General features: G+C 55.0%; 3 protein-coding genes across 3 annotated transcripts; 1 reads left to right on the top strand and 2 right to left on the bottom strand.

Annotated features, from left to right (window-relative positions):
- Positions 1 to 261: 261 nt before the first annotated feature.
- On the bottom strand, positions 262 to 3,735 carry V2A60_002733 (DNA-dependent ATPase RAD26; the record flags this gene model as incomplete). The annotated part of the gene is made up of 1 exon (XM_083254079.1): positions 262 to 3,735. One exon carries the CDS (start codon positions 3,733 to 3,735, stop codon positions 262 to 264), a length of 3,474 nt encoding a protein of 1,157 aa, XP_083110205.1.
- Positions 3,736 to 4,918: 1,183 nt separating this feature from the next.
- V2A60_002732 (ketopantoate reductase PanE/ApbA C terminal-domain-containing protein) lies at positions 4,919 to 6,346 on the top strand (the record flags this gene model as incomplete). Its single annotated transcript, XM_083254078.1, has 1 exon — positions 4,919 to 6,346. One exon carries the CDS (start codon positions 4,919 to 4,921, stop codon positions 6,344 to 6,346), a length of 1,428 nt encoding a protein of 475 aa, XP_083110204.1.
- Positions 6,347 to 7,850: 1,504 nt separating this feature from the next.
- V2A60_002731 (SANT/Myb-like DNA-binding domain-containing protein) lies at positions 7,851 to 11,091 on the bottom strand (the record flags this gene model as incomplete). Its single annotated transcript, XM_083254077.1, has 3 exons — positions 7,851 to 8,105; positions 8,170 to 9,056; positions 11,031 to 11,091. 3 exons carry the CDS (start codon positions 11,089 to 11,091, stop codon positions 7,851 to 7,853), a joined length of 1,203 nt encoding a protein of 400 aa, XP_083110203.1.
- Between the last annotated feature and the right edge of the window lie 4,315 nt (positions 11,092 to 15,406).

Below are 15,406 nucleotides of genomic sequence, written 5' to 3'. Positions count from 1 at the left end.
CTCGACTGGGTGCGGCCGTGCTTGAGTAGTTAGTTACGAATTTCGCCCGAAGAAGGCCCATGACAAAGTCACTTCTGCTACAAAGCTGTGCTCCGTGAATGCAATCTCCGCCGATGCTGACTGTAAAGCGTGTCCTAAATTAAATGTATATGCCGTTTGAAGCAAAGCTCTATTGGTACAAACGCCGATTGCGCCAAGCGAACAATTCTTGCACCGCAGTCATGCCTCCCAGTCAACAGTAGAAAATGCTGTACGAAATGATCATTTAAATCCAGGCTTGAGAGACCACATGCCTCTGCCAGCACCACCAGTCTTGCTGAGCATGGCTATTGCGTCGAGCGCCGTTTTGAACTCGTCACTTTGCTTCTTCCCCGGACAGTAGGGGTTGAAATGGTCGACGAGCATCTTGCTGGGCACCTTTCCGTTGTGTCGGTCGATGAATTGCTTAATCATGAGCATAAAGTCCTTTGCCTTGAGATTCTTCTCGGCGCCGGGAGTGCCCGAGCGAGAGCTGCCACTCCCGGTACCATCGTCGAGGCCTTGCCGATCAGCGAGGTTGCTTAGGATCCCGGCTGAGCTGGGGCCGGCGCGGCGACGGTTCCCTCCAGGTCGACCGCCTTGGCCGACTTCACCTGTCCATGTCACTGTGCCGATTGGGATGCTGCGAGCTTCCTGGCCGGCTCGTCGGAGATGCGCAGCTGCCTGCTTGGCTACTTGATTCGCTTCGTGCCGAAGGACAGCAATGTCTGCTTTTGCTTTGGAAGGGCCATTGACGATCTGCTCGTGATCGTACGCGCTGTTGACGGACCGAGCAAAGATACCGTCAAGCATACGTCGCTCATCTTGCGCAGCCTTGTCTTCTTTGAATTCTTCCATTGCCGCAACCAAATCCATATGCTTTAGCTCCTGCTGCTCCTGATCAGATGTATCCTGGCCCGATGCACCACCGCCACCCTCGCCATTGGTAATGTCGACCTCGGCGCCCTTGAAGACTTCGCTCCGCTGGACGGCCGCCTCTCCGCCGTGGTTGTAGGTGAAGAGATCATACAAGTCAGACAGGTCATACGAGCTGCGTTGTTTGGGATCCTTGAGCACTTTGTTCGTCATGAACTGCTTAAAGATCTGCCGGTGGTAAATCTTTTCTTCAATCGTGCCCTCCGTCATGAGCCTGTATATTTTGACGGGCTTATTTTGGCCGAGTCGCCATGCTCTTTCTCGTGCCTGCAAGTCGGTCGACGGATTCCAATCCGGATCGAAAATGATGATGCGATCAGCGCCTGTGAGGTTCGTTCCCAGACCACCGGTTCGCGTAGTCATAAGAAAAACGTGCACATCTGGGTCATTGTTGAATCGGTCAATCATCGGCTGTCGCTGGTCGACCGGCGTCTCTCCGTCCATGCGCAAATAGGATATGCTGCAATCTCTCATGCATTTTTCAATAATGTTGAGCATCAGTTTGCCCTGAGAAAAAAGTAGCATCTTGTGCCCATTCGGGATCATGACGTTTTGCAGAAGATCCTTGGTGAGTTGCAGTTTGGTCGACAATCTCGGGCTGCCATAGTCGTAACCCGCCTTTTCACTCAACTTCTTGTCCAGCAAGTCGGGGTGGTTGCAAATCTTGCGCAGAATGTCAATTCCGTAGAGCGACTGACGGCGTCGGTTCAGAATGGCAGACACCTCATCAGACCTGAGAAACGTCTCATACGCCTTGCGCTGGCCGTCAGTCAGCTTGCAAAACAAGACCTGCTCCGTCTTTTCCGGCAAGTCGGCGGCAACATCGACCTTGAGCCGCTGTAAAAGGTACTCGCTAATGGTCTCTTTGAGCGCTTCCGCGCATTTCTCGGCGGTCATGACCTGGAGGTTTGAGGCGTTGGCGTAGCCTCCTTGGCGGATCGGAATCTCGAACTGCGTGCGAAAGTTGACAAGAGTACCCAGTCGCATGGGATAAATAAAGTCGAACAGTGACCACAATTCAGTTAAATTGTTCTGTATCGGAGTTCCAGAGAGAATGACACGATTTGGGGTGTTCAGCTCCTTGCAGGTAACGGTGATTTCTGCATTCGGGTTTCGAATCTTGTGGCCTTCATCTAGGACGGCATACTCCCACTCAACCCTGAGTAGCTCTTCGGCATACGTCTGGAGACCCGTATAAGTCGTTACAAGCACATGGCCCTTGCTGACAACGCCGCGGATGATGCGCCGTGCTGCATTCGCAGACTTGCCAGCCATGGGACGGAAATGGTCCAAATCATAGTCGTCCTCGGCAGTCGGGTTCAGCATGCCACTACCTGAAGAATGCAGAATGGAAACACGCAGTGGGGGCCACCATCGGTGAAATTCGCTGACCCATTGGCGAAGGAGAGTAGCGGGTGCAACAACGATGACGGGGCGCTTGAGCTTGTTGCTGCTGTGGAGGGCAGCAACAAAGGCAATCAGTTGAACAGTTTTCCCCAAGCCCATTTCGTCGCCGATGATGCCGCCCACTCGCTGCTTGTATAGTTCAGCCAGCCATTGCACGCCAGTCTTTTGGTAACCGAACAGTGAGGGATGTATATCTCCAGGAAGCTTGAGGCTGTCATCGATGGACCAGTCAGGATGGTCCGGTGATGGTTTTGTCCATTCATCTTCATCTGGATCGCTGTCGGCTCCAGCATCTGTGGAGTCTTGGGTTCGCCGCCTTGAACGCCGGGCACGGCTGCGTCGAGATATCCAGTCGTTCAGACGGCGCTTGTAGAGCTTTTCATCGCCATCGTCAATCTTTGTCAGGTCAATCTGCTCCTGTGCTTTGACGGCGGCCTTGGCTTTGTATTTCCGCCGTTCTTCTCGGATCAGGTCTTCCTCTGTGCCTTGCTTCCACACCGTCGAGTCTCCAGAGTCCGAAGCGGCGTCTGAAGCTTCTGGTTGGTAGTCCTCAGATGGGCTGGGCGCCTTGTCGCGCCGTTGCTTCTTGCGGGGCCGAAGCGAGAATTCGGATTCGACGGCGCTACTAGTTGCCGGTGTGCTGCTTGTCGTCGTCGTTGTTGTCAGAGCCTCATCTTCAAAACCGGGTCGACGCAGCAGCTGGTGCGACGCGGGCTCCTCGTCTGTGGCGCCGAGTTGCTCGGCCGCGGCCTGTTCCTCGGCATCGAGGATGGCGTCTGCTAGTTGTCCTTGGACACCAGCGGGCCGCGGTCCTCCCACACGCGCAAAGGGTGTGATTTTGCCCGTTCGGATGAGATAATCACGGTGACTCTCGCCCGGCAGCCTGGTAGACTTTGTGGTGCTCTGGGCTTCCAGAGGATCCTGCTCGTGGCGCTTCTTCATGCGCGACTGAAAGTCGGAAATGTCGTTGCTGACGCGAAGGATTTCTTGCTCAATCTTGGCCACCTCCTTGCGGATGTTGCCGGCCTGGTAAGGGTTGCTGGCAGCCCGTTCGAGACGCTTCTTTTCCTTGTCCAGCTGCAGCTTGAGACGGTGGCGCGAGGCCTCGAGTTTCTCTATTCGTGCCGTGTCCCTTTTATCCTCCTGCTCCATGATGGCGGCGTTGGCTTGGAGCGTGATGTCGCGCTCCAACTCATCCTGGTCACGCACGTTGCCGGTCAGGTTTTTGAGAGCATCTTCCTCCGTCATGGCAGCGAGGTTAGCTTGCTCGGCGGCAGCGCCTTGGCCTTCATCATGGGCGGCGGCTACCATCTTGTCGACCAAGTCACTCCGTCGCTGGGCACTGCCATCCGCTTCGTTGTCCTCGCGGTCCATTATGGTGAGGGCAGGTTGACGATGACTGCAAGACTTGGCTGGTTAGTAGTTTGTGAACGACTGCGATACGGCAGTGCAGTGCTCCTCGTCTAGCAGGGCCTCGTCTATGTGTCTCTGTCTCTGTCTCTGTCCCTCTCTCTCTCTGGTCTGAATTGAAAAAAAAAAAAGACCAAACCCAGTCCAGTGTTGAATCTCAATGCATCGTATAAGGCGATTCCAGGACCTATTTTGTTGATGTGTAGAAGTAAGTGGCGAAACGGCCACCGTGAATGAGACGGCGGCTGCCTTGGTGGCAAAGCGAGCTGCGCAGTAACTCAGAGCACGCCTTGACAATCGTGCTCTAGTGCCCGTTGCCAGCGCATAGCATGTAGACTTTCAGATGCGCACGTAATTCAAGAAAAAAAAAGATATCGTCGGTCGTTAGTGGCTGGGAGAAGATCAAGATGAAAATAGTCGAGGCAAACGTCATTGACAGGGCGATGAGAAATCGTGAATGCTGACTTAAGCAGCCTGGGTAGGTACTTTTAGCGCACCCCCCAGTTCGAGGTAGATGGCCGCCTATAAAAAAAAACCGCTAAATAAAATCATGGCCGCCGCCTGGCCAGAGTCTCCACAGAGCACGTGCAGGCTTTCCCATCCCTTCGCCTTGAAGATCTCCGCTCCTTCAGCTCGTCGTGCAGCACTGTTTATTTTATATTAATAAAGGCGGATTTAATATACAACAACAGACCGATGGCGAAATATGCTCGTGCAAATCATATGTCCTTGTATTAATATAATATAAAGTTCATCTACGCAGGTTCAGTTTTGGCGGCACACCCATAGTAAGCCACCTGGGACACCTTGCTTCATTGTAGTTCCCGACCCGCTTGGCTCCATTTCCGTTGTCTGCCCACGACCAATACTTTGCAGCTTGCATGTCACCGTCTCAAATCTTGGTTGCCACATCAAATTCGACAAGCCACTGGCTGACTGGGCCATCCGAAGGGGTGTGTGTCGCCCATCCGTTGCACTTCCCCGTCCCCTTCTCCCTTCAACGTCTGAAATGTGGGGGATGGCCGCCTTGCGCCCCTTGATCTCCCGCTGCTGCCGTCGTCGTTGCCCTTCCGCTCCTCGTTATCCGGTCCGGGCCTGCCTCCGAGGTTGCACCATCCAGGCCACCAGCATCGCACCAAGCCGAGCCATGGGCTCCCGGCCCGCCGCACCGCCGCCGCCGCCGCCGCCATGGCTCTCCTCGCTGCTGGCAGGAAACGACCCCGCGCCGAGGCTCTACGCCTGGACGCCGGCTCATCTTGGCCTCCCCACCTCCCTGCCGTCCTCCTCGGCCGCCGCCGACCAAGACGACGCCGCGCGCCGCTTATACATACTCGGCCTCGGTAACCTGGGCCGCATGTATGCCCTTTATATTCGTTCCCGGGCCGCCGACCCGCCGCCCATCACGCTCATCGTCCACCGAAAGGAGCTCCTCGAGCAGTGGCACGAGAGCGACGGCATCGAGATCACCACCCGCGAGGGCCACGTGCACACCTGCAAGGACTTTGCCGTGGAGTGGTGGACAGAGGATAGGCCACCGCCGCCCGGGACGACCGGGGGTCCCCCTGTCCGCGAGGCAGCCGACGGCGGCCACATCCGCAACCTCCTCGTCACGACCAAGGCGCAGGCCGCGCTGCCCGAGGTGGACCGCATGCGCCGGTACCTCGGCGCGCAGAGCGCCGTGGCCTTTGCGCAGAACGGCATGTCCAAGCTGTGGCCGCCGCACGGCGCGGCCTACATGGCGGCGCGCTTCCCGGCCGGTGGCGGCTTCCACCCGCTGCTGTGCGTCACCAACCACGGGCTGTACTCGACGGGCCCCTTTCGCAGCGTCTTTGCCTCGCCCGCCGACGCCTACCTTGGGCCCGTCGTGCTGGGGGACCAGTCTGCCGCCGCCGCCGCCGCCGTCGCGCCCCGCAGCGCCGCGTACCTCACAGCGCAGATCACAGGCACCGATGTTCTGGAGGCCCGGGCCTTTAGCAGCCTCGACGTGTGGGTGCTGCAGCTCGAGAAGCTCGTCGTCAACACGTGCATCAACCCGCTAACGGCGATCCTGCGGTGCAAGACGGGCGGGCTGTTCGCGGCGGCCGGGCCCGACGACGATGGCGGCGGCGGCGGCGGCGGCGTGCCCGCGCGCGTCATGGACCGCATGCTCGCCTCGACGAGCCGCGTCCTGCAGGGGCTCGTAGCCGACGCCAGCAGCGCGCCCATCCTGGCGACCGACGAGCGGGGCCGCGACGCCGCCACCCTCCGCGAGGAGCTCACGGCGCGCTTCGCCCAGCCGCGGCTGCGCGCCATGCTGCACCGCGCTGGCCTCCGCGTCCGGGACAACAAGAGCTCCATGCTGCAGGACGTCGAGGCCGGCAAGCCCACGACCGAGATCCGCGATTTCAACGGCTGGCTCGTCGACGCGGCCGCCTACCTCGGCAACGTCGGCGGCGAAGACGGAACCGGCACCATTGACGTCGCCATCCACCGGCAGGTCATCGACCTGGTCGAGCGGCGGGTAGTTATGGATGAGGCGGAGCTGGAGGCGCACCTGCTGGCCCACGCGGAAAAAGGCCGAAGCTTCGTGTCTTGACTAGGAAAAAACAGAGCAGCAATAAAATTTTATTGATGATATTTATTAACAACTGATAATACGAGCCAAGAAAAAAAAATCAATTTAATCAGGTCGACTGACACAGGCCCTGGACGGAATATGCCCGCCCCGGCCCGTACCGACTTTCCAAATTTGGACCGACAGGGGCGGGGAGGGGAGAGAGTGGGAAAGGAAAAGACAGTGAGGTGCTTATTATCAGTAGTACTGACCGTCCAGACTCGGTTCGGAAAAGCAGAAAAAAAAACAAAGACTGGAGAGAACAAAAATTTGAGAGACGGAATCAAAGTACCGAGGGAGCCCGGGCCTGACGGTCAATACCTGCTGCATGAGCCGTCTCTCTCTCTTTTTTTTTTCGCTCTTCCCCTGTAGCATGACATGGCATGACATGGCGACGTCGGGAAACGAGCGGGCCCTCAAAGAGAAAAGAGAAAAAAGGATAGGCGGCCGACCCCGGACCTGGGGGGGGGGGGGGGATGGGGGTCCCGTCGGTTCGTTCGTTCTACTTATGAGTGCTGTTCAAGTGCCAGAAGCAAAGAAAAATGTTCAGACGAAAAATTTGGATGCGGGTACGACGGGAAACAAGAGTACAGAATTGTATAACAAATGCAAATGCATATAATTGCGTTGCAGCAAGTATTAGCTATTATATACACTAGCTTTAACAAGAAATAACTAAAGGTACTTTAATAGCAACAACAAAAAAGATATGTGCGATAAAAAATACTTTGACTTCGTAAGATCCTCCTATCGTCGTTTGCCTTGTCATTTGGGTGTCTTTTCTTCGTTTTTTTTTGGTTCTTTGGTTAGATAATGATAAATGCACCACATTCAAAGCAAGACACCCCCCAAGTTTGATACATGAAATCCCCCCTAGATCCCATTCCGTAGTAAATTTCCATGAAAAAAAAACGCCGGTGCTGGGTATTTGAAAGGAAATAATACAGCCCATTTGCAATGAGTAATTTTTCCCCCGATCCCTTTCTTTCCTCCAGTTGTGCTCCTCTTTCCCGTTTCCGATTGTGACAGATGAGCGCTGCACACACGCACCCCCCCCCTTCTCTCCGTCCATCTCAGCGCTAGGCTGAAACCCAAACAGAAAAAAGGTGCAGCGGGAGACGGGGTCCGTGTAGATGAGATGAAAAACATGCTTGGCAGGGCAGCCTTCGTGTTTCCGTGTGTCAACTGAGACAAAGGTACCCGAAAAAGAAAAGGCACAGAAGAAGCGGGCTCAGACCCGTGTGCATAATAAGTCGTCATGAACAAGTCGCAAAAAAAAAAAAAAAAAAAAAGACCACGAAAAGCGAGTAAGCTATAGTTTTTGTAAGAGCCCCAAGATGTATAATATCAAAATAAGGAGGAAGAGAGAGTGTAAGAAATGAAAGGAAGGCACGAGTGTCGGTCAGTTGATGCAAGTCGATCGTTCTTGCCATTCTGCCCACACAGCATGTTGTTGTCCAGCTCTGCTCTTCAATCGTCATGTCTGCTATTGTTCCTGTATCCCCTGGTGATGCTTTTCAGGGAAGGGCAAGTGTCGACTTTCGCCAGGGTACATGACGATTCCACTCTCGGATGGCCCGGGTTCAGGCGACAGGGGCGGCTGGTACTCTTCGTCACCAATACCCATTTGGGCAGCTCTTTCGCGACACGCTGCGGGCGTGAATCCGGTTCCTACTTTGTGGGCAATGATTCTCCATTTCTCGTTTTCGTAGTCTTGCAATGCGTTGCGTAGCTTTTGGTCCTGTTTGCTTTCTGTTAGAGATCCGCGCCAACTCGTTCGACAGCAGCACCAGTTGACAACATACCATATCGTCTGTCCACAGCGTCGTCTTTGCTTTCAGCTTGGTGCAATATCGTACTTGTAGTGTTCCGGAGGATCGTCCAGGGAAAAAGTCAGCGATTTGCTTCCAGGTCAAGTTCTTCTGCTCTTTTAGCAGAATCAGCAACTGGTCGTCCTCTGCCGTGAACTTGAGCTTCGGTCCTCTCGGTCTTGGAGCTGGCATCGGCATGCCTTCTTGTCCGACCATACTGGCAGCCGAAAGCTGGCCCGACTCGTCTCTTCGCATCATTTTCGAGGGTGGTCCCATGTCTGGTAGGTGGTGATGATGGGTCATGGGTAGCGGCGGCGTGCCGGCCATCCCGCTGCCCGAAGAATAGCTTCCTCCCATCGGCGTTGTCACCATGCCGGCGAGGCCGGAATGTTGGAGCTCTTGCATGCCGGTCGGAGTCAAGTCAAAATCTTCTGGTCGTCCTCTCTTCCCCGAGCTGCTTCCTTGATGTGGCGACGACGGCGAGTGTCTTGGATTGGATGGTGACATGGTCGGGTAAAGAGGGTTGATCAGAGATCCGTGTGCTCCAAACGGATTGCCCATGCGGTCTCCTCGAGGCGGTCCCATGGCTGGGCTAAAAAGAAGCTGCGAGGAGCCGTGCGGAGATGTCTGCGGCTGTGCCAAAACCTGCGGATGGTGGGAAGCCGCGGCGTCCGTGTTGGAGTCAGACTGTATTCGAGGAATACTAGAGTCTGCTAAAACGTCTCTCTGGTATGGGTGAGGATGTTGCTGCTGATGTTGGTGTTGGTGCTGCTGATGTTGCTGTTGCTGTTGGTGCTGCTGCTGATGTTGCTGCTGCTGATGTTCCTGTCCATGCTGCCGTTGTGAATCGGAGAAGGCGGACGTGTCATATGGGGCGTGGACTTGCCTCTGGTCAGCAGAAGGCGAGAGCTGACCAGAGTAGTCCACATTGTAAGTATTTCGATAGTTGTCCGCCAGCGTGCTCTTGATACATGGATCCCTCCAGAGCGATCCGCTCTGAACGGTCGCCGGTCTGTAGATGGAAATAATGTTCGATATGGCGCCCCGGACGGGCGACTTGGAACAAGAGAAAGAGGAGAGAGCGAGATGGTATAAGTGAAAGAGTCAATCAGGCAGACTTGAGGAAGAGAAAGAAAGCAGACTAAGTCTCCTTCTCGGTTGGAGAAGAGGAAGGGAAAAAGGGAAGAGAAAATGCGACCCGACTACCCTTGGCCTACCTTGTTCGCAGTGGGTATCGGGCAAGGATTGATGGGGGAGACTGGTTGTTAATAAACTGATTGGTGACGGCAATGCAGCCGCGCGAGGGGACAGCAGGGCTGGTAGAAGCGCCGGCTGAGCGCAGATGTCCGGCGAGCAAAGGTGCCCTGTAGGTGATATGCTGCCGTTTTTTTAAAGAAAAATCCGAAACTTAAATTGCCCGATGGGAAATAAAGGCACGATGGCTCTTGTCGGCCGCCTGACAGTAGACTGCGTGGGCAAATGAGCAGTGAGTGGTGTGCGGCGAGGCGCTGGGCAGGGGCGTGTTTCGGCGCCGTCTCGAAAAGATGGGAATTGGGAATAGGCACAGTGACGATTTGCGTCGACAGCAGGCCGTGATGTAGGTTTTTTTCTTGTTCCGGTCAAGTTAACAGACTGCAGTAGTGAGATTCCTGCGTCCGATGCATGAACGTCCGAAATAAGTTGTCGCAAGGCTGTTGTGTATTGACGTGATGGTTGCTGTATTCACCGAAATCAGGTCTCGTAATGAGCGAAGCACATAAGATCTGACGTTTATAGCGCAGCCACAGGGATGATATATAAACGACTCGAGGCTTCGCCTCTGTGGGGATTTCAAGCATGAATATTAATGGGGGAAGCTCATTATACAGAGTTGATGCCGCGGAGTGCGGGTAGCTGAGAGAGGATCTCCGTGGTGCGTGGTGTGGTGTTTGCTCTGAGTCTTGCAAGTCTCCCAGGTTTGGAATCCCGTCGCTAATAAGTTGAATTGCCAGCGCAAGTGGGCATGGGAGCCCGTCGATGGCTTTTCTTGACCAGATGCACATGAGATTCCACGGCCCCATGTCGACCCCGAGAGGACGGGTGCGCCTTGTCAACGGGGGCTGATACCGAGGACATTGGGGATGAGATAATTTGACCAAGTCATGCAACTACACAAGTGTGGACAGCCACAGAGTAGATACGGACCTTGTAGGCCCAAGACGACTCCCCGGAGTCCCCATACGAGGCGCGATTGGCACTAAACCATATACCAGCAGCCATGGGAGTTGGAGGGTATATTTGAGGGTGAGTGGTAGAAACTGGGGCTAGTCCTGCAGATGGGGGTATGTATCGCCGGCCGCCAACCGGCCTCATTAACCAGATAGGTAAACTAGGTTGAGGGGTGTCTAAATAGCAAGAGGGTAGAGAATGTGTGTTCGGGCAGATACGTTTTGATGCATCCGCCATTGCAGTCTTTGCGGCGATTGCCTACTATAATGGAGCGACGGTTGCCAGGCGAGTTGTTATGATACAGGGGAGCGAAGTGAATGAATGGGTGGCAGCCATCTTTCGTGTCCTGCAACGGCCGGGCAGCTCGACTCGCGGACAGGCTTGCACCACATTCATGCTGGGTTGATACTTGGGGCATTGTGCCAACTGTCAATGGACCAAAGGGCAACGAGTATGGAGCTAGCCGTGTTGCAAGGCAAGCCCAATGCAAGCCGCGTCTGGTCAGGACATGACCGGATTGGTTATAGGCAAGAGGGGGGAGGGGGGGATGCAAGGAAAGACTGCAAGTAACATATGTTGGTGGGCACTGGCAACAATGACAGGGGTCGAAAAGATTTCTGAGGGGTGTGGCTGTATTGCATGCATACACCGAATGCCATTATAGTCGAGGGTGCCGGGAGGCGCGAGGTGGGTTTGTTCCTTGTCCATGGAGGCAAAAGAACCACTGGCCGCAAGTCAGGTACAGCAATTCTCGGGTGGTCATTCGCGCGGTCAAGTCTGAGGAAAATGAGGGCTCCTGAGGACCAACGACAAGAGCGAGCGGAACCAAGCGGGCCTTGTCGTCGCAGTCGCGAGCAGGAACGGGGTTCTGCGCAGCAAAGACATCGAGGACCCGTAGGCGGATGGATGGGTGCAGTGTCAGAATGGTTTGAGTGTGAAGGGTTGGCGCGCGTGTGCGAATGGTGGTACCTGGCAATGGTGCGCTGGTGTGTTTGGTGCGTGTGTGGTGTGCCTGACTTGAGTCTTGACTAGCTAGCCTTGCTGGCTTTTTAGTGGCTGGAGTGGTTGATGGTGTACGGATGAAATGTCACAAGCCTATGGGCACAAGCTATCAAAGATCAGACCGTGCCGGGCGGGAGAAAGGATGAATTGGTGGCTCATGAACCCAAGAGCCGGCAGAGCGAGCCATGTCTGTGCACATTCGGGTGCGAGCCAGGGCGGCGGCTTGTAAGTAGCTCGATGGACCACGAAAAAGAAAAAAAAAGGGCCGGAAATGTGGCCCAAACCAGGCGTGGATCTCGACGGGACTGGGATGCTCTAGTCGGACCTTGTTGAACCTTGAACCTTGAACATGACTGGTGCCGGGGCGCGCAACACGCAGATGAAAGGCGGCGCAATACTATGCGAGATGGTCGGGCGCAAGCCAACGGGGAGCAAGACGGACGACACGAATTCACGTCGAGAAATGAAGATGATGCGCTCCTTGGCAGCGGAAGAGGTGAGAGGACTATGAATCCATGCGGGCAAGACTGAGACGGTAGCGACCAGGGAACAGCCCAATGGGCGCTGCAAAGGAAAGCTCCGTTGTGGGGGATCGAAACCAGCGGGGGGGGTCGTCGCAGCATACATAACTCGAGGCTGAGAGGCATTCATTGACCCGAACGGATGATCTGGCGAATGAGGAACTTTGAAAGGCGCGGTGCGGTACGGTACGGTACAGTATGCTATGGTATGTTGAAAAGCAGCAAAAAGAGGTTAGCATGTGTTGGTGCAGGATGTTGAAAGTTGTGCAATGCAACAACAAGCAATGCCGAGCCAAGCGGCGGCGCAGCTAATGCACCTACGTCGATGGAGTCGGCGGTCGGCGGGCGGTGGAAGATGGGCCCTGCCGGGGTGTGTGCGATGCGCATGTGCAGGTGGAAATGGGCCGTGATGGATGTATGGAGAGTGGGCTGATTTGAGCGAGAGGGCATCCAATCCGAAGGCGACCCATGCACGAGGCAGCATTGGCATGGGGTGTGGGATTGGACTGTGCGGTTTTGGCGTACATTATTGTTTGCCGAGGAGCGAGGGTGGTAAGTGGTGGTGGTGGTGGTGGTGATGATGATGAGATGATGGTGATGTTGATGATGACGATACTGGAGAGGAGGAGGGGGGGGGGAGAGCGGTTGGTGATGCCAGCAATGTTGTTCTACCATGTATTCCTCTTTGCGGCGCCCATGCGCCTGAAGTGTGGCCGTTTGCAGTTGACGGCCCGTCAGTCGGCGGTCTGCCAGTCAGTCGGCGTTTGCTGGATACCCAGCTACTTGACTATTTTTGCCTGAGCAGAGACCACGTATAAGTTAGCTTGGTAAGTAAGTAGATATCTATCCACCTATCAAGTTGGGTAACGAGATGAGTTATTAAGTTAGGCAGGTTCGTGAGTAGTTTCGTACTTACTGATAGGCTGGCGCAGGGCAGGTAAGTAAGTGAATACCTTAGGCAGTCGTCAATGTAAACAGGTACCTCTCCTGTGGGTACCCATCTAGGGCGTGGACGTGTGCGTGCCTGGGGTTGCCTGGGCACCTATCCGTAGGTATCAGGTACGTGCCGGACTGGTATAGCACAGCAGGCATTTGACCTTGTACATACAAGATATCAAGGGTATTATAGCAGCATAGCAGATAGTCGAACCTGGCAAATACCTAGGCATATTAGCTGGGGAATGCGGGAAAGCAACAGTGCAGGAAAAGCTACTTGGCTACCATGCAGGAAAACAGGCATGCAAGCAAAGAAGATATGCAGACATGCAGCTAGAAGTGGGTGCGTACGTATGTTCGGTATTCTGTACGATTTTCAGTGTCGACCTACGTAATTTTGTATAACGTATAATCCGTACTAAGTAGAGAGTGACAGGGAAGGAATGTCCAACGGGTCGGTGGCAACGGCGGGCGCCCCTCCTTCCTTACTCGTACACTTGCCCGCCTCGCCCCGGCTAACCTCCGCCGCCCAGCCTCCTCCTCCTCCTCCTCTTCCTCTCCTCCTCCTCCTCCCCTCCTCCTCTCCTCCTCCGCCCGCCCACCCGGCCCAGGCACCGCCACTAACACCACCACCACCACCACCTACCATCATCTTCTTCATCAGGCACCCTTTACGCCGCATCACAGGCTGCCGTATGCCGCTACTTACACTTTTGCAGCCTCCTCATCCTCCTCCTTCTTCTCCTTGTAAGTCCTCTTTTCCTTCCTCCTCTTGTTCTTGCTTCTCCTTCTTCCCCCCTTTCTCCTCCGTAAACCCCCCCTTCTCTTCTCTCTCTGTCCCTCCTATGGGACCCTCTCCCTCTCCCTCTAGCTCCCACCTGCCAGCTGCCTTCCCTGGCTGAACCCGCCTCATCCAACGCCCATTATCTCCATAGCCCCAGTCCTTCTAATTTCCTTCTTCTCCCCCTCTGCCGGCATCCTCGTTCCTGCCAACCTGCCTGCGACTCTCTGCGACTCGTTGCTGTTCCCACAATCACCTCACCTTGGTGGTTTCGACAAAAACTCTTCTGCGGCCATCTCCGTTGCTTATACGGCTACTGATGATTTCTCACACAGTCAATTGCGCGCACCCAGTTCCTCCTCCGAAAAAAAAAAAAAAAAAGAAAAAAACTCGACCCAGGAATGTGGTGCGTCCCTGTCATGCACATTGCGGCTAGCCCCGGCTTCAAACCTGGTCGACACAGAGCTTCCTTCTCCTCTGTCATTGATACTACTCAGTATCCCTTCCTTCATCGACACGAAGAAAAACTCTGACATGCACGCTCACAGCCATATGCCTTCCGACCTCACCCGTCATATTCTCACATTGCCATCTGCCGCGCGTTGCTGGCCCTTCTCTTCCCACCCCAGCGTCCTGTCTCACCCTAAATTTAGCTCTGCTCGCCTGTCAAAATCGTCCAGTGGCGCGCCCATGTCTGAGTCAATCTCTCTCTCCAGAATTATAGCGCCATTCCCGCTGTTCTTCAAAAAGCTTGCCTGGTGTGGTCCCCTTCACCCCATGTCTCTTGGCACCCGACAAGCATATCGGACCAAGACACGAATCGAATCCTCAAGAAATCAAGACACCGCCCGTCTCCATTGTGGGTGCCACTGCTGATAGTATCTTTCTTGCGCTGCGATCCCTCCTTCTCTCACGTTTTGCAGTCGCTTCTCGTCCATGGCTGCAACGATTGTTGTCGTCATGCCTCCCCCCCCCCCCCACCACGGGGCCTGCTCATCACACATCAGTCCAACTAACTACCAAGTAAATACTACCTGGCCACAATTTTACAGACTAGCCTCAAGCTTATTCTTAGTTTGGCTGCTTTTTCGCTCGCCGCGGCTCATCTCGTCGCGTCGGCCTCGTGCTTGGAACCACGCCCCTTGACGCCCCTTGCCATCTGCGAGTGACCCTGCGCCCCCTCCGCCACCCTGCGCAGGCCAGCGTTGCGATGTAGGATAATTAGCAGATGGCGCGTGCATAATGCATAAAGTAGCCCAATTTGACTTGCTGCTCCTGCTTACCCAACTCTACTCCATTAGCGACGACACTACTCCGGCTCACGCTTCCGGCAGCTGTTCAACAGTGTCGTCTTCCTCGTCCTGGTCGAAATTACGGCGTATGCATGCAAGGCTACCCCGGTGAGCTGCAGTCCTTGATGGTTTCCTGATTCTATGAACTGCCTCACCGTGACACCAGCTGAGACGTCATCCCATCTGCGCCCTCTTTCTGTGCCAGACGATCTTTCTAAGCGGGGGCCGGTGCCTCGGAGTCGTCATCGACGGCCTGGCGCATCGGCTATAGCCTATAGCTAACTATCGTGGACTTTTTTTCTTTCCTTCTAGAAACCCGGCGCATTTCGCTGCGACATGTCCACTTTATGCGCCGACAGGAGTCGTCCCCGATGTGTAAAAAAAGGTACTCAACGCCACAAGATCAAAACAGAGCAAACGTTACCGTGGTTCCTGAAACTGGGTTGCCCGTATTAATTCGGCCATTGGCATTCTCACTTTGTTGTTTGAGA

Source organism: Cordyceps javanica, chromosome 2 (assembly GCF_051103115.1).
Source record: "Cordyceps javanica chromosome 2, complete sequence".
NCBI lineage: Eukaryota > Fungi > Ascomycota > Sordariomycetes > Hypocreales > Cordycipitaceae > Cordyceps > Cordyceps javanica.
The sequence above is the reverse complement of the archived record's forward strand: the minus strand, read 5'-3'. Positions and strand labels throughout refer to the sequence as shown.